General features: G+C 44.1%; 1 protein-coding gene across 1 annotated transcript in view; it reads left to right on the plus strand.

The window, feature by feature from the left end:
* The window catches only part of LSS (lanosterol synthase), a 97,131-nt gene extending 75,718 nt beyond the window's left edge, over positions 1-21,413 (plus strand). The window contains exon 22 of the mRNA XM_068234120.1: positions 20,110-21,413. Within this exon, the coding sequence (XP_068090221.1) occupies positions 20,110-20,256 (147 nt within the window). The 3' untranslated portion in view covers positions 20,257-21,413. The remainder of the gene's footprint in view (positions 1-20,109) is intronic.
* Positions 21,414-23,011: the final 1,598 nt, after the last annotated feature.

The raw sequence follows: 23,011 nt of genomic DNA on the forward strand, positions 1-23,011 counted from the left end.
ATATGTACAGCATACATTATATCAGATTACAGTAAGGAATAACATGCTTAGAGGTCCCAGTCGGCCTTGCGAGCTAGTGCAGAGGGAAGAAGCAGAAGTGAGTTCCCATCGCTCGCACCCCCTTTAATACCGACTAGGAAAGAGTTAAATATGACATCATCTTCGCCACCTCCTATATCAGTCTATTGGTGGACCCACTCGTGGTTTCATCATACCCGCCTACTCGATTAATAATCAATGAGGCACTTGACCCAGATGCAGGAATGTGAAATGTTTAGTAAACATAGCCAATGTTTTCTGTTCCTGTTGAGGTCAGAGTGGCCGATGGCCTTCTGTTAGGAACATGTTCTCAGTATCTGCGTGTATCTTCTGCTACACGCAGACCCTGAGATGCCTCTGCCTGCATCACCAACCCTCTATCTATTTTAAAGGCATACACTGCGGTCAAGCCTTTTACATAAAACTCAGGCCAAGTAACTGAGGCCTACTTAAATTATAACACCCTCCTCTTTTAATTTTCTCTGAAGAGTAGCAACATGGGGGTCTCAAAACAACTCTCAAATAACCTGAAGACAAAGATTTCAAAAATTCACATACAATTGTGTGCTAAGCACACTATGACACTAATGAAAAAGATTCAAAAACCCGTAATTGCAAAGATATAAATCCATTTATTGCTAAATTCTATAAAAGACAACGCAGTGTGTGCCCCAGAGTGCAAAACCCCCCCATATAAAAAGACCCAGGATTCAAGCCCCAACACTACCCACAAGCAATACCCCTGACATAGGAGAGAAACCACCACAGGTAGACCTTCCTGTCTTCTACCCTCAGAGCTCTTATAGGACAGGCCTGCCCAAGAAAAAGTTCTTGATGTTGTCAGCAAAGCAACATGCTATGTGGCATCTAACTGGAGAAGTTCATATTATGGCATGTAGCAAAATTCCTGCATGCAGACTAGAAAAGCAAAGCGCTATCATTCAATTCCCTGATACTGATGAAATTTCTCAGTCTCTCCAATAATGATGGCACAAATATTCATCCAGCACGATTGCTATGCACTGCTAAAGCGGCAGGTAACAGTTCATGATTCAAATATATGGACATGATGCATTTGTAATCCACAATCCAGGAGGGAGCTGGTAAGCAACAGTATAACCCCATTGTGGATTACAAATGCATCATGTCCATATATTTGAATCATGAACTGTTACCTGCCGCTTTAGCAGTGCATAGCAATCGTGCTGGATGAATATTTGTGCCATCATTATTGGAGAGACTGAGAAATTTCATCAGTATCAGGGAATTGAATGATAGCGCTTTGCTTTTCTAGTCTGCATGCAGGAATTTTGCTACATGCCATAATATGAACTTCTCCAGTTAGATGCCACATAGCATGTTGCTTTGCTGACATCATCAAGAACTTTTTCTTGGGCAGGCCTGTCCTATAAGAGCTCTGAGGGTAGAAGACAGGGAGGTCTACCTGTGGTGGTTTCTCTCCTATGTCAGGGGTATTGCTTGTGGGTAGTGTTGGGGCTTGAATCCTGGGTCTTTTTATATGGGGGGGTTTTGCACTCTGGGGCACACACTGCGTTGTCTTTTATAGAATTTAGCAATAAATGGATTTATATCTTTGCAATTACGGGTTTTTGAATCTTTTTCATTGAAGACAAAGATTGTTCACCATCACGGTTTAGGGGAAGGATACAGAAAGCTGTCTCAGATATTTCAGCTGTCTGTTTCCACAGTTAGGAACATTTCCTGGACAGAAATGGCGGCATACTCCTGGGTACAACTCCTCCCCTGAACCCCTTTGGACTGATCTTTGCATAAATTAAAAGAATCCACGCCCCCCCCCCCCCCCCCCCCCTGCCATTCTCTTTTTTTCTGTCCTCGATGGACAAGGTCTTTTTGTTTTTGGGTGTTAATTTTTTCTTTTATTTATCCTGATTGACGCCCAGTGATTGCGCTTCTAAGAGTGGAAGGATTGCGGGTCTACCACTACTTGGACGATGTGTTACTAATAAGTCAAGATCGCTCCACTCTACTGAAGCATCAGCAAAGATTGATAGAAGTACTGGAGAAATTAGGATGGTTAATCAATTACCAGAAGAGCCAGTTGACACCATCTCAAGACATGGTCTTTCTGGGGGCACGATTCATAACCCAACAAAACAAAGTATGTTTACCGGAGGAGAAGATCACTGCTATACAGAGGAAAGTGAGATCAGTTCTGTCAGAGAGAAAACTGTCAACCAAACAGATTCTGAGTCTGCTGGGGACTTTCTTGTCAACCATACCTCTTGTAAAATGGGCTCATTGGCATCTGAGGAGGCTTCAGACCTTTTTTTCTCCAACATTGGAACAGGTGAAATATGTGGCAGAAATTTATCCTCCCAGTAGAAGTAAGGAATTCAATGCAATGGTGGTTAAGCAGGGTCCATCTTCAGAATTGCCATCAGATTCAGCAGGAAGATCCAATCATAGTGACGACAGATGCCAGCTTAGCAGGCTGGGGGGCTCACTGTCGGGAGTCCTGGATTCAGGAGAAGTGGAGGCTTCCGCAGATAGAAGTTCCTTCCAATATTCTGGAGCTGAGAGCGGCTTACCTTGCTCTGAGAGCATTCAAGCATATAGTCTTTCAGAAGTCGGTTCTACTACAAATAGACAATACGACAGCAGTATCATATATCCGGAGACAGGGAGGTACCAGGAGTTGGACATTACTCAAAGAGACAAGCCAAATGATGTCTTGGGCAGAAGGGAATCTTCAAAATCTTTCAGCAATATACTTACCTGGAGTCCAAAATATTCTGGCAGATCGCCTAAGCAGGGAATTTGTGGACCCCCACGAGTGGTCCCTGAACAACGAGGTGTTCCAGGAGATTGTACGGAAATGGGGGTCGCCACAAATAGACTTGTGTGCCTCGACTTGGAATGCGAAATCTCAGAGGTTGTTTTCGAGGTATCCTCAACGGTTAGCGGAAGGGACGGACTGCCTGACGCAGCAATGGAATTTCGAGATGGGTTATGCCTTTTCCCCGTTTCCGTTGATAACCAACTTTCTGCGCAGATTATTAAAGGAATAGTGCACGATCATTCTTATTCTGCCTTATTGGCCAAGAAGACCGTGGTTCACTCTAGTGAAGGAAATGAGCGTGGAAGATCCACTGATCCTACCCAAGATCCCAAACCTTCTGCACCAAGGGAACCTGCTGTACCCAGAAGTCAGCAAGCTAAGTTTGATGGCTTGGAAGTTGATAGCCTTGGGGTGTTCAAATGAAGTTGTTACTACCCTATTGAAAGCCAGAAAAGTATCAACTAATACAACATACCATCGGGTCTGGGAGAAATTTATTTTATTCACTACAGAAAATAGTCTAAATGCAATCTCGCCAAGGGTACAGGACATATTGAGCTTCCTTCAAACTGGAGTGGAGAAAGGTTTAAGCGTCTCGGCCATTAAGGTTCAAGTATCAGCTCTTTCCGCCCTCACAAATGAGAAATGGGCATTCAATCCATTAATTATGCAGTTCATTCAGGCGGTTCAAAAAATGAGACCACCTAGGAAACCTTTTTTCCCGCAGTGAGACCTATGCATTGTATTGGATATCCTATCAGGTCCACCCTTCCATCCTCTCGAGTCAGCTTCTTTACAAAACATAGCCCTAAAGACACTATTTCTCACAGCAATTTCGTCAGGGAAAAGAGTCTCGGACTTGCAAGCTTTAGGCTGTTCACAGAACTTGTTGCAATTTTTCCCGGATAGGGTTGTGATTAGGCCTGTACTGTCCCACATTCCTAAAGTGGCTTCTACGCTCCATATAAACCAGGAACTCACCTTGCCTACCTTTTCAACGGAAAGCGATCTTCATCCTCTAGATCAGCCTTTCTCAACCTTTTTACCCTGGAGGAACCCTGCAAATAACTTTTGGATCTCGAGGAACCTCTGCAAACAATTTTTTGATCTCGAGGAACCCCTGCATTTATTTTGCAGGAAGCATGGTCTTTAAAAGTATGTGTAGCTGTTTATTTCACTACTCCCTATTACACTGCCACTCATTATACTGTCTCCTGAGCCCCCAATTTAGTGCTTCTTGTTACACTACCACCTATTATAGTGTGCTCTAATATACTTCCCCCACGATGGGGGAAAATGCCAAGGAACCCCTGCAGAGTGCTCAAGGAACCCTGGGGTTCCAGGGAACCCTGGTTGAGAAAGCCTGCTCTAGATGTAGGGAATAGCATTAAGGCTTACTTAAGTAAGACTGCTTCCTTTAGAGCATCAGATCATCTCTTTATTAACATTCAAGGAGCAAAAAAAAGGTCAGCCTCTGGCAACCAGGACTATAGCAAACTGGTTAGTAAAGCTTATTCAGTTAAGTTACAGGTTAAAAGGCTTAGAGATTCCGAAGGAAATCAATGCTCACTCAACCAGTGGGATGGCAGCCTCGTGGGCATCATTTGCTAAGGTCTCTGTTGAGACAATATGTAAGGCAGCTAGCTGGTCTTCACCTCATATATTCCTAATTCACTATCATGTCATTCCAGCATGTTTAACTTCCTTGGAGTTTGGAAAAGCTGTACTGTCGGCAGTTGCTAAATAAATTGTGTGTTTTGCATTCCCACCCTCTCTTTCTGATTTGTTATATCCCAAGAGTATGCCGCCATTTCTGTCCAGGAAACCGGAAAATTGTATACTTACCTTCCGTAATTTTCCTTTCCTGGATCAGAAAATGGCGGCATACAGATCCCTCCCTCTTGTCCATTCGAGGACTGATTTTCACGAGAATGGCAGGGGGGGGGGGGGGGGCGGATTCTTTTAATTTATGCAAAGATCTGTCCAATGGGGTTCAGGGGCGGAGTTAAATCAAGGAGTATGCCGCCATTTTCTGATCCAGGAAAGGAAAATTACGGTAGGTAAGTATACAATTTTCCGGTATTGAGGAAATGGAAGACTATAGGCTCATTTCAAGTTAACCACTTGAGGACTGCAGTGTTATACCCCCCTAAAGACCAGGATCAGGCAATGTCTATAGGCAACTGACTGCATTCAGATCAAAGGGGGACGAATAATTATGCACACACCACTTTGCAGTTATTTATTTGTAAAAAATGTTTGGAATCATGTATGATTTTTATTCCACTTCTCATGTGTACATCACTTTGTGTTGGTCTTTCATGTGGAATTCCAATAAAATTGATTCATGTTTGTGGCAGTAATATGACAAAATGTGGAAAACTTCAAGGGGGGCGAATACTTTTGCAACCCACTGTATATCATACACAGTGATATTTCAGAAGTGAAATGAAGTTTATTGGATTTACAGAAAGTGTGCAATAATTGTTTAAATAAAATTAGGCAGGTGCATACATCTGGGCACTGATGTCATTTTATTGATTCCAACACCTTTAGAACTAATTATTGGAACTCAAATTGGCTTGGTAAGCTCAGTGACCCCTGACCTACATACACAGGTGAATCCAATTATGAGAAAGAGTATTTCAGGTGGTCAGTTGTAAGTTTCCCTCCTCTTTTAATTTTCTCTGAAGAGTAGCAACATGGAGGTCTCAAAACAACTCTCAAATAACCTGAAGACAAAGATTGTTCACCATCACGGTTTAGGGGAAGGATACAGAAAGCTGTCTCAGATATTTCAGCTGTCTGTTTCCACAGTTAGGAACATATTGAGGAAATGTAAGAGTGAACAGAGGCGCCAGCAGGATAAAAGGTTCTAAAAGGCTTAAAATCCCTCAGGAGGTGTTGGTGGACTCGCCTTCCCGAAGCAGACAAGATACCGTCAGTTTTATGACAACAGGTTTATTAATATACTCCAAAACAAACAGTGCAACGCGTCCCACGGGTATGTTCCCGCTTCCACAGGCAACAAAGAGACAGGAGCACACAGTATAGTCTCAAGGTCACGAATAGCGCCTCTGGGGACAGAGGCGCTATTCGTGACCTTGAGACTATACTGTGTGCTCCTGTCTGTTTGTTGCCTGAGGAAGCGGGAACATACCCGTGGGACGCGTTGCACTGTTTGTTTTGGAGTATATTAATAAACCTGTTGTCATAAAACTGACGGTATCTTGTCTGCTTCGGGAAGGCGAGTCCACCAACACCTCCTGAGAGATTTTAAGCCTTTTAGAACCTTTTTTTCCTGCTGGCGCCTCTGTTCACTCTTACATTATCAATATCCACCTTTGGTGGAGGGGTGTTGCCCCTTGTTTCCTTATCTACAGAGAGTGACTTTTAATCCTGAGGGCCCTTTTCCACCTGCAATCGCTAGCGTTCATGCTGAACGCTAGCGATTGCTGAATCGCAAAACCGGCGATTCCCCCGACGTTTGCGGCCGCGATTTTGCTATGCTATGCACTGCATAGCAAAATCACGGCAATTATCGCTCCGCCGCGCGTTCGCGTTCCCGACAAAAGCGAATCGCGGTAGTGGAAATGACCTACCGCGATTCCTATGTTAAAAAGCAAACCGTAGCGATTGTAAAATCGCTAGCGGTTTGCGGTTTTGCGATTCAGCCAGCGCTGGTGGAAAAGGGCCCTTAGTGAGGACAGGTCTAATCTCCTCACCTGCCTATACAGTGGTTACCTAGGAGATAACCCACGTTTGTGAGTATATACATTATATACTTTTCATTTCCAACCCTTTGTTTTGCATACTACACTATATTGGGCTCTCGGTATTTCTTTTGTCTTTATCATATTGAGGAAATGGAAGACTATAGGCTCATTTCAAGTTAACCACTTGAGGACTGCAGTGTTAAACCCCCCTAAAGACCAGGATCATTATTGCTAAATTGGCCACTGCAGCATTAAAGGGGAACTTCAGCCTAAACAAACATACTGTCATCAAGTTACATTAGTTATGTTAATTAGAATAGATAGGTAATATAATTTCTTACCCACCCTGTTTTAAAAGAACAGGCAAATGTTTGTGATCCATGGGGGCTGCCATCTTTGTCATGGGGGCAGCCCCTCTTTTTGGTTGAATGGAGGTGACAAGGAGCAGGAGACACGGTTCCAACTATCCTGTGTCCTGATTACCCCTCCCAGCTGCACACGCTAGGCTTCAAATGTCAAATTCAAAATGTAAAAACAAAAAAAAATTGCACCAAAACAGCAGAACGAGAACAACAAAATGAGAAATCCCATCATGCTTTGCACAGCATCAGGGGGAAAAAGCCCGGGCAGTTTTCTTCTGTGCAGCTAAAATTGAGGCTTGTATAAGAGAAACAAAGTTCTGATGTTGTGAAACTGTTAAAGAAACACAAAGCCTTTTCAGTGCTGCTGAGTCGATTTTTAGTCCGGAGGTTCACTTTAAGGCCAAGCTGCAGGGCCGCACAACACAGCACACGAGTGATTTCCCCCGCCCCCCCCCCCCCCCCCCCCCTTTTTCCCCCACCAACAGACCTCTCTGTTGGTGGGGTCTGATCGCTCCACAGTTGTATATTTATTTATTTTTATAAATATTTATTTTATTTATTTTTCATACATTTTGTTATTTTTTATTTATCCTCCCCTGCTCCCTCCCTCCCCCAGCCAGCCAATCAGGGTGATCAGCTGTCATAGGCTTCAACCTATGACAGCCGATCACTGTGCAGCCTCAGGAGGGGACAGCGCTGTGCATGTAAATAGATGGCGATCACGTCGTCTAACAGTCTCCCGAGCGCCGCTCGGAGACTGAAGAGGGGGCGGAGTGCCGCCCCCTCAAGCAGGAGATGCGCGCGCAGGCGATCTCATGCAAATCGGAGCCCCAGGACTTAAAGGCAAATGGGGTTAGGCGGTCCTGGGGCTGCCGCCGTGTTCACGCCCATTGACGTGGGGCGTTCTTTAGGTAGTTAAAGCTCAAGGTGGCTGACCAAGAAAAATCTCGGATAGACAGAAGCGATGATTGGTGAGAACAGTCAGAGTCAACCCACAGACCAGCACCAAAGACCTACAACATCATCTTGCTGCAGATGGAGTCACTGTGCATCGTTCAACTATTCGGCACACTTTACACAAGGAGATACTGTATGCGAGAGTGATGCAGAGGAAGCCTTTTCTCCACCCACAGCACAAACAGAGCTTGAGGTATGCTAAAGCACATTTGGACAAGCCAGCTTCATTTTGGAATATGGTGCTGTGGACTGATGAAACTAAAATTGAGTTATTTGGGCATAACAAGGAACTTTATGCATGGAGGAAAAACACAGCATTCCAAGAAAAGCACCCACTACCTACAATAAAATATGGTGGTGGTTCCATCATGCTGTGGGGCTGTGTGGCCAGTGCAGGGATTGGGAATCTTGTCAAAGTTGAGGGATGCATGGATGCCACTCAGTATCAGCAGATTCTGGAGACCAATGTCCAGGAATCAGTGACAAAGCTGAAGCTGCGCCGGGGCTGGATCCTTCAACAAGAAAACAACCCTAAACACTGCTCCAAATCCACTAAGGCATTCATGCAGAGGAAGAAGTACCACATTCTGGAATGGCCATCTCAGTCCCCAGACCTGAATATAATTGAAAATCTGTGGTGTGAGTTAAAGCGGTATCGTCACCATAAAAATCAAATTTCAACAGCAACTGGTCTGAGTGTATTACGTGATAAAGATGCTAATCCTGCATTCAAAACGTTCAACACTTTTTCTGCTGTTAGGATTTGGAGTTATCACATACTTAAGGAACACTGGCCCTTTAGTAGTCGTGCCAAAGAATTGCATGCTGGGGGTTCTTTTTATCTATAATCTATTCCTCCTCTTCCCTTTATTTCCCTGCCAGCTTCTTATCTGAAACCTAATCCCCTACTCACTTGTGTTTACAAGCAAGGCTGAGGCGACTCAGCGATTGGAGGAGACAAGAAAAAAAGTAAAGGGCAGAAATGACCTCACAAGTTAGACTTAACTGTGGGCAAAAGACATGGCCCCCACCAGGAACAGAATTCTCGTAATTTACTATATAACATTCACTGAAATCAAAACGTGGACAGTATAATACATGTATTATGTAAGTAGATCAAGTATTTATCTACTTATATTTGTGGTTTTTTTTTCCTGGCATAGTATGTCTGATCCTACTGCTTTAAAGAGAGCTGTCCATGCTCGGAAGCCATCAAACCTGAATGAACTAGAGATCTTTTGTAAAGAGGAATGGTCCAAAATACCTTTAACCAGAATACAGACTCTCATTGTAACCTACAGGAAGTGTTTAGAGGCTGTAATTTCTGCAAAAGGAGGATCTACTAAATATTGATTGAATTTCTTTTTCTGGTGCCCAAATTTATGCACCTGCCTAATTTTGTTAAAACAATTATTGCACACTTTCTGTAAATCCAATAAATTTCAATTTCACTTCTCAAATATCACTGATCTATTTAACTGACATTTTTGAGTCCGACAGGAGAAAAGCGCTATACAAATGTTCGGATCGGATCGGATTTTTTATCGCAACAACCAACGATTTACATGGGAAAATCATGATGATTAACAAGGTTGCCCAAACTTTCGCATCACACTGTATGTACCACTATCCAGCAGTGGCTGGATAGTGTACTGGTTAAGGGCTCTGCCTCTGACACAGGCAACCAGGGTTTGAATCTCGGCTCTGCCTGTTCTGTAAGCCAGCACCTATTCAGTAAGAGACCATGGGCAATTCTCCCTAACACTGCTACTGCCTATAGAGTGCATCCTTGTGGGTGCTTTGAGTCTGCCAGGAGAAAAGCGCAATATAAATGTTCAGTGTTTGTTCGTTGTTTGTTATTGTCATGCATTCCATTGTCTGGATATTATGCACCTCTGTTTGTTTCCTTTATTGTACAGCACCATGGAAGATGTTGGCACTATATAATAATAATAAATAGTATAAAATGCCACATATGTTTTAAACTATTCATAGGTCATATCATAACACCACATACCTCTAGATAAAAAATGTAATTTGTCCTGGTTTTAGAAGCTAGAACTAAAAATTCTGGCTTTCTTGTGGTATATTGTAGCTTTTGGTCTACACTTTGTGTTTTGATAAATAGTCAATAGTGTTTTATAAGAAAAAAACACACTATCTTTAGTCCAATCTTATGATTACATTTACAACTACAAAATGTGCAAACCTGAGTATAAAAATACATACATGGGAGAGAGAATACAGAAGATTCCTAAAAACAACAACACAGGGACACCAGGGGCTCAATATAGTGCAGTGTATTCAGATAAAATGTCGTATATAGTGTTGTTTATTCAGACAATCCACAACCAAATCTCTCTCCTCCAACCCTCCCTTCCCAACTCCTCTCAGGTCGTTCCTACAACTAATGCTGGATACACACGGTGCGTTCGTGCACTCGATTTTCCCGTCGATTCCCGTCGATTCGTTTATTTCCAACATGTCCGATTTGGATTTCGATGGATCGTTAGGTCGATTCGGCATACTTTGCATGCGAATCGACCTAACGATCCATCGAAATCCAAATCGGACATGTTGGAAATAAACGAATCGACGGGAATCGACGGGAAAATCGAGTGCACGAACGCACCGTGTGTATCCAGCATAAGTCCCCTGTCCCATCCACACCTCACCTCCTTTGCTCCTGCCACTATTGACAAAGTCAGCCTGTTGCTGGCAACTTCCTCTCCCATCTTCCCCGCCCCCCATCCTAGACTCTGAACCATCAAGTACCCTTCGCCCCCACTTCCCTGTTCTAGCTCCAGTCCTCGCATCCTTGTTCAACCTCTCCCTCTCCTCAGGCACTTTCCCCAAAGCCTTTAAACAGGCCACCATACTTCCCCTGCTGAAAAAAAACCTAATTTGACCCATCCCTACCCTCAAACTACCTCCCAATCTTCCTCCTTCCCTTTGCCTTTAAACTCCTTGAGCCATTGGTCTACTGGCACATTACCCAATAACTCAACACCAGTTCCCTACAGTATGGATTCTGACCTGCACACTTAACAGAAACAGCCCTCCCCAAGGTGGACAACAACCTTACCCTTGCCAGAGCCAACGGCAGTTATTCCATCCTGCTCCTCCTTGACCTTTCCTTGGCATTTGATACTTTAGACCATTCCCTCCTCCTCCATTCCCTACAGTCCTTGGACAGAACAATAAAAGTTGTTTAGGTGATATCTTAAATGACTAACTGTACAGTTAGTCATTAACCACTTCTGTATCAGGGGGGGGGGTTGCCTGATCGGTGCTGCGTGGGCTCTCCAGCCCACAGCACCGATCAGCTAGCAGCCAGGGCGATCAGACTACCCCCCTTTTTTCCCCACTAGGGGGATGTCCTGCTGGGGGGGTCTGATCGCCGCCGGCTGTTTGCGCTTGCGGGGGGGGGGGCTCTTCAAAGCCCCCCTCCGCAGCGCTTCCTGGCCTCCTTCCCCTTCCCTCCCTCTCCCTCCCCCTGTGAGCGGCGCAGGACGGAATTCCGTCCTGCGCCGGATAGGACAGGCTTCAGCCTATCAGGTGCCGGCGATCCCCGGACAATCAGAGGCCGGGGATCGCCGATCTCCGCTATGGCGCTGCTGCGCAGCAGCGCCGTATACATGTAAACAGCGGGGAAGATCTTCCCCGTGTGTTTACATTTACCCTGCGAGCCACGATCGGCGGCTCGCAGGGTGTTCACGGAGACACCCTCCGTAAACTGACATGGAACGTTTCCATGGAATCCACTTCAGGATTCAGGGGCGTAGTTAAGCGTACGCCGAATCCTAAAGTGGTTAAAGGTATCGCCTAAACAACTTTTGTTGTTCTGTCTTTGGATTCTCTCCATGACTAATACCGGACCACATGCAACTGGCTACAGTCCTTCGGCATCCATAGCCTCACCTCGCCTTGGCTTGGACCTCCTCCTACCTCTCTATTCGCTCATTCACAACCTCCTTCAACGGCTCCTCCTCAACTTCTGCCCCCCTCTCAGTCAGGCTCCCACAGAACTCTGTTCTGGGCCTCCTTGCATTCTTAATATACACTTTCTCAATTGGCAAACTCATCTCCTCCCTGGGCTTCAAATACCACCTTTATGCCGACGACACTCAAATTTACCTTCATACATCGGGTCTCTCCTCCACCATCATGGACAAGGTCTCCTCCTGCCTCTCAACTATTTCCTCCTGGATGTCAGCTAGGTACCTAAAGCTTAACCTAGACAAAACTGAGCTCCTGATCTCTAACCACCAAGAACCCACCCCCTTTCCCCACCCCTGTGCTGCTGCACCCCTCTCAGACCTCAAAATCAATAACCCAATCGTTCACCCCACCTCCCGGGCTCTGCCTTTTCCTTCATCCCTCACATCCAAAACGTCACCAGAGCCTGCAATTTCCACCTTCGTATTGTCTCTTCCTGACCCCAGACACTACCAAGCTGCTCATTTATATACTCATCATCTCCCTCCTTGATAACTGCAACTCCCTTCTGTCTGGCCTCCTCTCAAACTGCATTGCCCCTCTTCAATTAGTTACGAAAACGGCTGCCAGTCTTCATTCTTCTCAATGCTCTGCATCCACATACCCCCTCTGTAAATGCCTGCAATGGCTCCCTATCCAATTCAGGATACGTTTCAAGATTCTATGCCTGGCCTGTAAATCAGTGCACAAAACCTGCCCAACCTACATCTCAGAGCTTGTTTACAGGTATACACCAGTCCTCCCCCTTCGGTCCTCCAACGACTTTCGCTTAACTGCCCATGCATTTCCCACTCCCAGGAGCACCTGCAGGATTTCTCAAGAGCTGCCCCCACTCTTTGGAACTCCCTTCCACTGCCCATCAGACTTTCCCCCTCTTTTAACACATTTAAGCAAGCCCTCGAAACCCACCTCTTCCAGATGGCCTACCCACCCCCTACCACACAGCAACTCTCTATTGCATACATATTCTAAAGCCCTACCTAGTGTGTCCATCTCCCCTCCCCTTAGATTGTAAGCCTAAGCTAGTGTATTGTACATGATTGTGTGTTTCTTTACTATGACCGCCTCATACTTGTATTACTGGGCTTACCTAACCAGCCCAAAATCACATGATCATGTATTTTGTACTGATTGCCTTGTATAACTTTGCCCTATGTTGTATAACCTTGTTATCTCTGCTTAGTGTGGTTTGCCTTCTTAAAACAGATGGTATTTGTGATAATTCAGCTGTAAGTGAACATCTATGGTTACCCACAATGCACCACTACTGAATATGCAAATTCTCTGCATCCAGATCCGCTGGTGAATAGTAAGCCTATAGCTTTAAATCTTACAGAGGCACACCAACTCCACGTCCAGACAGCCTGTTTTGGACTTTTTGTCCTCACCAGTGCATGGCAGGAATTGATAAAGCTCATTGGGATAGGGCTTTGACCAGTACAGAGTAACCAAACAGGTCAGGGTGACCCAAAACCACAAGGAAAGTGTAGGGGGCTAAAAGAGACCGAAAAGCCCTCCTACTAGAAAGCAATGCTTAGTGTGGTTTGCCTTCTTAAAACCGAAGGTATTTGTACTAATTCAGTGAACATCTGTGGTTACCCACAATGCACTGCCACTGAATATGCAAATTATCACTTTATGCCCCTGAAGCCAGGCCTGCATCCAGAACCGCTGGTATATATAGCAAGCCTATAGGTTTACATTTTACAAAGTCTTTATAAATAAAATAAATACATTTTTTTTACCACAAGAACTATACGTGTATACTCACAAGCCCAGGTTACTACCAGATCAACCACCAGCCGTGCATGTGAGGAGGTGCTTTTAATGTTTTTTATTCTAGTTTTAATTATGTTTTAATCCATTGTGCACTTCTTTTCTTTCCTACAGTATATAAACACATATTAACAATGTAGCTCCATATTACAAGCATCTATTCTAATACATAAGCAAAGTTTAATATCAACATGCCCAATATTCATACATCTTAAAAACACTTTTCATTTATAGTAGTGATGAGCTAGAATTTCACATTGTAGCAATTTTGCAGTTATGGTGCAAAATGTAAAATTATTGCAAGATTCAGTTCATAAAAATATAATGGGTTTTCACAAGATACACATGTGAGATGTTTCTTGAAAATGTGTTTTCTCATACATACCCATACATTTTTACGCACATACTCGTGTAAAAAAAAATGTCCTTATGTCCACAGAGTTCAATGCATTTGGCAAAAATGTGTTTTCTCATGACTATTCATTTTTACAAGTACTCTCATCTGTGCAAAAATTATGGCATAACAAAAATGGTCATATTCACTCGTGGCTACGTCAGTAGACATGCGGCATGCTTACCGCCACCATATTTTCGCAAGTTAGATTAAAATAAGTTATCAAAGTCTGATGATGTTTCACAACAAGAGTGTATTCATCAAACACCAAGTGGAACCGTGATACATCAGGCTTTGCACACTTGGCCTAATTGGCTCAATCAAGAGGCATTGCTCATGCCGGAATATGCAGGGCATACACCGCAAAATTTTGCCCTGCAGAGATTAGTCAGCGCAACATTTTGCACTTATCCAGGGGCGCCGCGAGAAGGCCTCCCATGCCCCCATGAAATTGGGGGCAGCATAAACAGAGCTCCAAGCCCTCTCACTGCTCAGAGACCCCACAGCTGCACTCGGGGGGGGGGGGGGGGGATGGGGGGCTGAAAAGTGCAGACGACCCCCCCCCCCCCCCCCCAGTGCTGCCACCACCAGGAATTGCCATCCACACCTACCTCCCAAAGGATAGGACCTACCTTGTAACGCATTTGGCTCTATTCACAATCACACATGCGGTAAGAGATTTTTGACCGCTTGTCACAGGAGCCCTAGTGGCTGACCGCACTTAGCCTTCTAAACGGTGCCAGCGCACAGATCGTGCGAACTCTGGTCGCAGTCAATGCGCAGGAACCGTTAAGAATTAGCCGCAGACAACTCAGAAGGGAGCCTGTGAGACACGGGTGATTACAACTTCACCCACTGGTTCAGAGTAAACTGCCACCACCGCGGTTATCATGGGACCGTGGAGCCCACTAACTGACTGACTAATCCTGCGAATAAAACGGTTAAACACACGATATTCTGTCTAGCCAACAACAAACAAACAGTAGCGTATCTTCAGAGACCCGGGATCAGTTCTGTGTGTGCTGATAAGCAGGGTAGCGGACAGTGAATGACTTGGAGAAAGTCGTTTATTCACGCAATATAAATAATTAATATATACAGACAATTATTAAAATCACAATTATTAAGACAGTAATATCCAGTATAAAAAAATAAAAGAAGGGAGAAAAATACTTAGTTCCTGGAAAGATGTCCTTTTTGTGGGAAAAAGTTCAGAGTTTCAATCTGAGTTCAGAGTTCAGACCAGGTGGATGCCAGCATATCCTCAAGCTGGCACCTGATGAGTTCAAGATGTTTCAGTGTGGAGGACACTGAGTTTGGGTCCTCTGCCATTCTTATGCCCCTGCTTCAGTAGGAGGGAGTGAGGGCGGGGAGCCATACACCCCCTTAGAAGATGAGATGAGCCCTCCCCTTGTCCTGGGGCTAGAAATCATATCTACCCATATATGGGCTCTATCTCACAGAACCGTACAGGTCAGGGCGGATTTATTAACATTTTCAGGTCTGTCTCGATTTACCCAGCGCCCTGATACCAGACATGAGGGGTGGGACCCATGTGGTATCATAAGGGCATTTTCAAACTGCCTAACTGGCAGTCCTTACCTCAGAATGTTCTGAAACTTCCTCAGAACCAGCACCGGGGCTCATGCTACACTTCCCCCACGTTTGGCGAAGCTGCCATCTCAGGAACCCCAGAAATATGACAGATCTGGGAAGTTATGGATATGCTATGAGACTCAGGTTATTCCCAGGCAAAGGCTCTTTGAAGTTTGGAGCAGCCAGCTAGGTGTCACCTCCCCTGCTGGGAGGGAGCCAGTGGGTCTGGCTTCCCCCCAACTAGATTGCTTCTGCCATGGTGTTTGTCACCTTATACCTGATGGATGGGCCATCAGCACAGCTTGAAGCCAGGGACTCTCCGGGGCAGATTAGGCTCAGGCTCATTAGCATATCAAAAGAGCCATCCAGCCTTTAGGATGGTGCTCTCTCTGCTAAGAAAAGGACTTCAGCTGCCCCTACACACTCAACCCAGATTGTATCGATTTGAAGCGCAATCGATGCAGGGAATCGAGTGCGATCGCTTTTTCTTCATGGGCGGTTCCAGGACGCGTCTGCGGCCCCGCAACCGTCCGTGACACCGCTATATTACCGCCAGTGATAATTTCCACATTTTTTCCACATTCATTAAAATTTTCCACATGCGGGAACAATGCGTAAAAAAGTTGGGGAAACATGCATAATTTTGAATTATATATAGACAGCGCTCTGCAGGTGCAAAGACAATACTTTACTCCCTTAGGAGTTGCACTCACCCCGCCTGTTTGACCACTGCAAGACTGGTCAAAGATCGCTCAGTGATGTCCCGTTCACTCCATCAGGGTTGCGGTACACCAGATGATCTTCCTCCTTTAGTTTTCCCAGGCTCCGCTGTTCCTAGAAGCTGTTGGTTCCAATTCCTCCCCAGATGTTGCTGTTCCTATATGCAATATGAATAACTATAAATATTACAATTATATGCTGAAGGGACCTATTGATACATCCTAGCGCTGATCTCTATAATTGTAAAACATGCATAATTGCATAGTAACCATGCGTAAAAAAAAGTGGCATTAAAAAAAAAAAAAAACTTGTCAAAAAAAATATTAAAGTCTAGCTAACACAGCGCTCAAGGCTCCAGAGTACATTTCAGTCAATGGGAAGCAAAATCACTATCACCAAGTACTAGTAGGTGATCATTAATCGGTAGTTAAGTCAGAAATAATGCGCCCCTTTTTGTTTGTGAATTTCAGTTTTTTGCGGGAATTACCAACTTTTGCAGACTTTTAGAGCACTTTTTACTTGCGGATAAATAATGCATACAATTTTACACATGTGATAAATGATCATGCGTAAAATTTTGTGAATGTCAAGATGGTCTTATTTCAGTCGGGAATTTACCGCAAGTGCATTTCCGCATGCAGAAAATGATTGTGAATAGAGCCCATTGCGTCCATGTGTTCTGCCAAATGAGCACGACTTGGGAGCACCACGAAAGAAAGGAGTGAAGTATAGGCCACCCCAAGCTGGTTAGGGCTCAGGAGTGGCTCCCACCCTTCACACCCTGGGGGGGGGGGAGGGGGAGGCACGTGCAGACCCAATCCCCCCGCCGACCCCCCTAGGAGAGGGCCATCCTCCACCTACCTCCAGAAGAAAGACATGAAACATTTCACAACATGAGTGTGTGCATCAAACACCAAGTGAAACCTGATATACCTGGCTTTGCAAACTTGGCCTAATTGGCTCAATCGAGTGGCATTGCTCATGCAAATTTGCATTTGTTTTCGCTCTGCCAGAATATGCAGGGTCTTACAACTAATTACACATCAAAATTTTGCCTTGCGGGGATTAGTTTGTGCAACATTTAGCACTTATCCAGGGGTGCCGCCGGAGTCTGTTGATGTAATTTTGTGTAACTTGCAAAAATTGCAAGGAAATCACCTAAAATCAAGATTACCCTTGAATACGTAATTACGATCAGAATTGTACCAGTAATTGTAAAAATAGTCCAAAAATGTATGAATGCTATGTTACCAATTACAATCGACACTGATATATAGCAATTTTGCTGCTTGGGCGAAATTAGGACATGCTAAATCAGAGGACAGAAGCAGTTACCATTGTTATAGTGCATATGACAGGCTTAGAAACCGCACATGCTAGACATTCATGCTTATGCCATCCTTATACAAAATAAAGCACGCCTGAAATGAGAAGGATATGGAGACTGCTGTGTTTATTTCCTTTTAAACTTTCCTGGCTGCTCTGCCTCTAATGCTAGGTACACATGATACAATTTTCTGACAGATTTATTGTCAGATTGATTATTTCCAACAGCTCCGATCTGATTTCCGATCAATATTCCCTAGAAGTGAACTGAAAATCGAACGGAAATCGGATCAAACCTGTCGGTACTTTTAGGGTAAATACACACCAGGACGTTGCGTTTAGGGGAGGTTATAGGGCACGTAACGTGCCCCTAACGCAACGCCTGGTGCTCTCTGGTGTGGACGTCGGAGTGAGCTGCGTTGTGCAGCTCACTCTGGCGTCCGTGATGCCGTGATGCGTACTCTTGGACGCATGCGGCATCACGTGGTCCCGCCCGGCCAATCGCCGCACAGAGCGGCCGCTCCAGGAAGTAAACACTGCACGTCACTGAGTGCAGTGAATATTAATTAGCCATGTGCCCGGCCGCTCTCCCCTCCTCCCCAACATGACTGAGCATGTGCAAACAGTCTAACGCGGCTTAGCCGCGTAGAACGCACAGCATGCAGCACTTTGCTGCGTTACAATGTAACGCAACGTGGGCAGTGTGAACAGCCCACTTGTGTTACATTGCTGTGCGTTGGGGGAGCGTTACAGGCTGCACTAACGTGCGCCTGTAACGTCCCTGTGTGGAAGCAGCCTTAGCCATAGACCCTGAACACGCATGGAAATCAAATGTTTGACTTAAGTTTGGTTGCATTTGATGCACGCATGTTCCAGATGTGTGATTCAGACACTGCTGCAGCCAAACAGATCACTAGGACTGCCAGGCATATGCATTATTTAAAAGGAAATACATATAGCAGCCGCCATATCCCTGTCACTTTAGCGATATAGGACAAGAAAATACATACTTGGTGTTCTTTAAAGGGAAGGTTCAAGCAAAAAAAAAAAAATGAGTTTCACTTACCTGGGGCTTCTACCAGCCCCATGCAGCCATCCTGTGCCCTCATAGTCACTCACTGCTGCTCCAGTCCCCCGCTGGCAGCTTTCTGACCTCGGAGGTCAGGGCCGAATTGCGTACATTTTTACACATTCCCGCTAGTGCAGGAACATTAACGCATACATTTTTACGCGTTAGTGGTGCAACGCGTAAATTTTTGTTCCTGCACTAGCTGGAATGCGTAAAAATGTATGCAATGTGGCCCTGACCTCTGAGGTCAGAAAGCTGCCAGCGGGGGACTGGAGCAGCAGTGAGTGACTACAAGGGCACAGGATGGCTACATGGGGCTGGTAGAAGCCCCAGGTAAGTAAAACTCTTTTTTTTTTTTTGCTTGGACCTTCCCTTTAAATGAAATATACAGTGGTGATCACATAACCTGAAACAGGCTCTGGAGGAGTGACTGTGGCTTGGAATGCATCATCGTGTTGTACAGCCTACAGGCATGGAAAGGCTTTCTAAGAAGGTTTCAGCCTCTAGCTAAGACAGTCCAGATGCTTTATAAGTGTAATTTATTAGATGTCAGCTAATAAGTGTAATTTATTAGATGTCAGCTAATCCATGAGTTTCTACACAAATAACATGCTCTTTTGAGTACCAACAAATGTAAGAAAACATTTATGTCTGCAGTAGAGCATTTACCGTAATATATCTGCCTTATTATTCTGTTATGAAAGGTTAAACCATGAATGTTGCAGCATGGGACAGTAGATTAACTTGGCATTTGGCCTACAACCACACATCGTTGGCCAGCCACACCCCTCATGAAGCTTACCGCAAAAACGGTTGGTTGGAGAGATGGCAGCTTGACTGATATTGTTGTTTTTAACATTGCACTTTCACTTATATGGGTGTTTTTTACTGGATATTTCTGTCTCATTAAAAGTCATCTATTGTGACATGAAGCGGTGTGCACTTAGATGCTTTTTTTTTTTTTTTTAATTTTTATTGACTTGGAGTCTGGAAAGGATATAAGTTTGATGTGCACAAGAATCACCAGAGAAGCGTTTATCCTAAGCACTTTGAGACCTTATAGTCTTAGTCTATTGGCAGCTGGTAAGCAGTTTTTTGTTCATCGGTGGCAGGCTTGTTCTGTTGTGGATTCTCTGCACAATGATATGTTGAAGCATTATATATAGAAGATGATCTTACCTGTGTACCGTGGACTTCATTTTACACAGCCTAACTTCACACAAGCTACTATTTTGTTTGTTTTTTGTATACTTTTTGTATGTGTAATCTGTGAAATCCATGTGTTGGATTACTACTATGGACTGTTACTAATTACAGTTTATGTTCTCTCACAGGAGAATATATCAGGTGTGTTCAACAAGAGCTGCGCTATCAGCTACACGTCATATCGCAATGTGTTCCCAATATGGACTCTAGGACGATTTTCCCAGCTTTATCCGAACAGCTCCCTGGCAGGTGTCCACAATTCCAGATATGGCTGATCAACTGAAAAGGCTACATACTACCAATCCTGCCTACCTCCTAATTGCCACAAACTAATTAACTGGTTAATTTTACAGTCAGTAATTTTTCAGTCACACTTGGCAGTATTTTGCCGTATGCTGGCTACTCTTGACCTGTGCAATAGCTTAAGGAGAACTGTTGGTAGATATAAACTTATTTCTAAGAGCAGAAATGGAAAGTCTCTGGAGTGACTCAATTTTTTCGGTCTGTAGGAAGTAATGAATGTTTCACACATCACTATCCTGTGGGTTGTGCATAGCACACAATGACTGCTCCATTCAACTGTGAACTCCCTCCTGTCTACATGAGGAATCTGAAGCGACCCATGGTACCATGAGATATCCATCATCTGATAGGGCTGAATAAGACAGCTTGGGTCAACATTTTAACTGCAAGACTGGCTGAACACTGTGGTAGAAATCTCACCTAGAGCAATTAGGACATGATGGGTGGTCTGTCTCTCCGGAGATCTGTGGAACTCCCTGCTCCTGTTATCTTTTCATTAAAGGGAACCTGAAGTAAGAGGCATATGGAGGCTACCATATTTATGTCATTTTAAGCAATACCTGTTGCCTGGCTGTCCTGCTGATCCTCTGCCTCTAATATGTTTAGCCACAGACCCTAAACAAGCATACAGCACATCAGGTGTTTCTGACATTATTGTCAGATCTGACAAGATAAGATGTACATTTGTTTCAGGTACTGTACGTGATTCAGAGACTACGGCAGCTAAATAGGGCAGCCAGGCAACTGCTATAGTTTAAACGGAAATAAATATGACAGCCTCCATATACTTCTAGTTTTAGGTTCCCTTTAAGCTAGATCCTTTACGTGACAGTCAGCCTTTAGTGTGCTGCATCTTACAATCCGATACTGAAGCCTTAACAGAACTTGTATTACATAAGCTTACTGGAGTCCTTTATCCTGACTGTTCTGCTGGAATGCTAAACAAGAATGGTATTTTAATACTGACTCATTTCAAATTGTAATTTGTTTTGTTTGTTTTATTTTAAATGCAGACATACTTGTGCATTCTAAGTAAAGCCATGTTTGTGCTTAACCATGTTCTAATAATGTATAGCAAACTGAGGATAAGATGGAAAAAATCAAAATAAAAAGACTTTCTCTCAGAACAGTTAGTAGTTCCAGAGACTAAGCTTGATAAGGTAACAGACCAAAGGCTGATATACATGATGAAACGTTTTTTTTTTTTTTGGTTTCTTTATATTAGAAGCTGATATGTTGTAAAGCCATGCGACTTGCTCGGTTCAAATTAGGTCAATGAAAAACTTCACAATTCACTTCTACTTAATCAGTCCCAATAAGGCTGAGGTCACGACCACAGTGGAATGTTGTGTAGTGTTCCCTGTATAACAGCAACGAAACAAAAAAAGTCGTACCGCATGTTATGATTACATTGCGGATGCTCCAAGCAATACACAAACAATAAATATTAGTAAAATACCATAACGTCAATAGAAAAACTTAGAAAATAGATATAATGAACATTAAAAATGGCTGAACAATCAACACTGACCATGCACACACCTACACCACCATGCATATCCACATACTTCCCTCAAAACACTCTGCACATGAAATTGCATAATCTTGCACTATAGTTGAAATTTCAATGTGGATCAATGCAAGCATACAGTACCAGATTCCTGTTGTCAGAGGGACCACGCTGCTTGGAGGAGTGAGTCCAAAGGAGTCAGGATCAGATGGCTGCCTGCTGGACATAGGGATTAGTATCAGAAAGCGCTGCAGCCGGCAGGGAGCTACAACAGTGGCAGATGAACCCAGCACACAATAGGATTCAGAGATGGGTGCAGGAACGAGACCAGCGGGCATGTCAAACAGCCATATGTACTGCCACATGGGTAGACTTTGACATGTTTCACCAGAGAATCCGGGCTTCCTCAAGGGAGCGTGGCCACCAACAAGCACACATGTGCATCACATGCTTAAATCTCTCAATATTCCTTTACCTCAGTTAAATTGAGAACGCAACCTGGGTTACATAAAATGTCTTCTAGAGTGCATTCAGATATCAAATGCCTTGAAAAAAAAATTGTAGACTTCATAGAAGTAATTTTTTTAGACTAATAGAACAAAGTTTAACATGCATATTTTACTGTTGGATATCATTCTTCTACTGATCCACAGAGTCCCAGCCAGTAGCCTATGTCAGTCTGCCGCTCCTTCCCTACTGCACAGTAGCATAGTGGATGACTTACAGTCACACGAAAAAGTTAGGGAATCCTTCTCAGCCTGCACAATAATTTACTCTACTGTCAACAAAAAAGATAACAGTATGTCTTTCATCGTAGCAGTATTTAGTTGTATGAAATTAAATCAAATTGGTTACCCTTGTAATTTTGCTGATTTGAACGCCTGTAACTGCTCAATACCGAACACTTGGTTCACCAAATTGTTTGGATTATTTTGTTAAGCCTTAACGCTAGCAGGTGCAGATAGAGAGAAACCAAAATTGCCTCTGACCCCTCTCACCCTGCTCACTCCATCTTCCAGTGCATGCCTTCAGGAGTAAGATTCCGGTTAATCGCAACTAAAACTACTAGACCCAGGATCAGCTTTTTTCCTGAGGCGGTAGCCATGCTTAATGCGGAAGCCTGCTAGAGCTGCTAGGACTTGAAAGTAATCAGTACAGAACTGAAATTGAACAATTCTCACCTTGCTTACTGCCACTATACTTACATACTGTCCTTG

The sequence above is a fragment of the Hyperolius riggenbachi genome, chromosome 1 (assembly GCF_040937935.1).
Source record: "Hyperolius riggenbachi isolate aHypRig1 chromosome 1, aHypRig1.pri, whole genome shotgun sequence".
NCBI lineage: Eukaryota > Metazoa > Chordata > Amphibia > Anura > Hyperoliidae > Hyperolius > Hyperolius riggenbachi.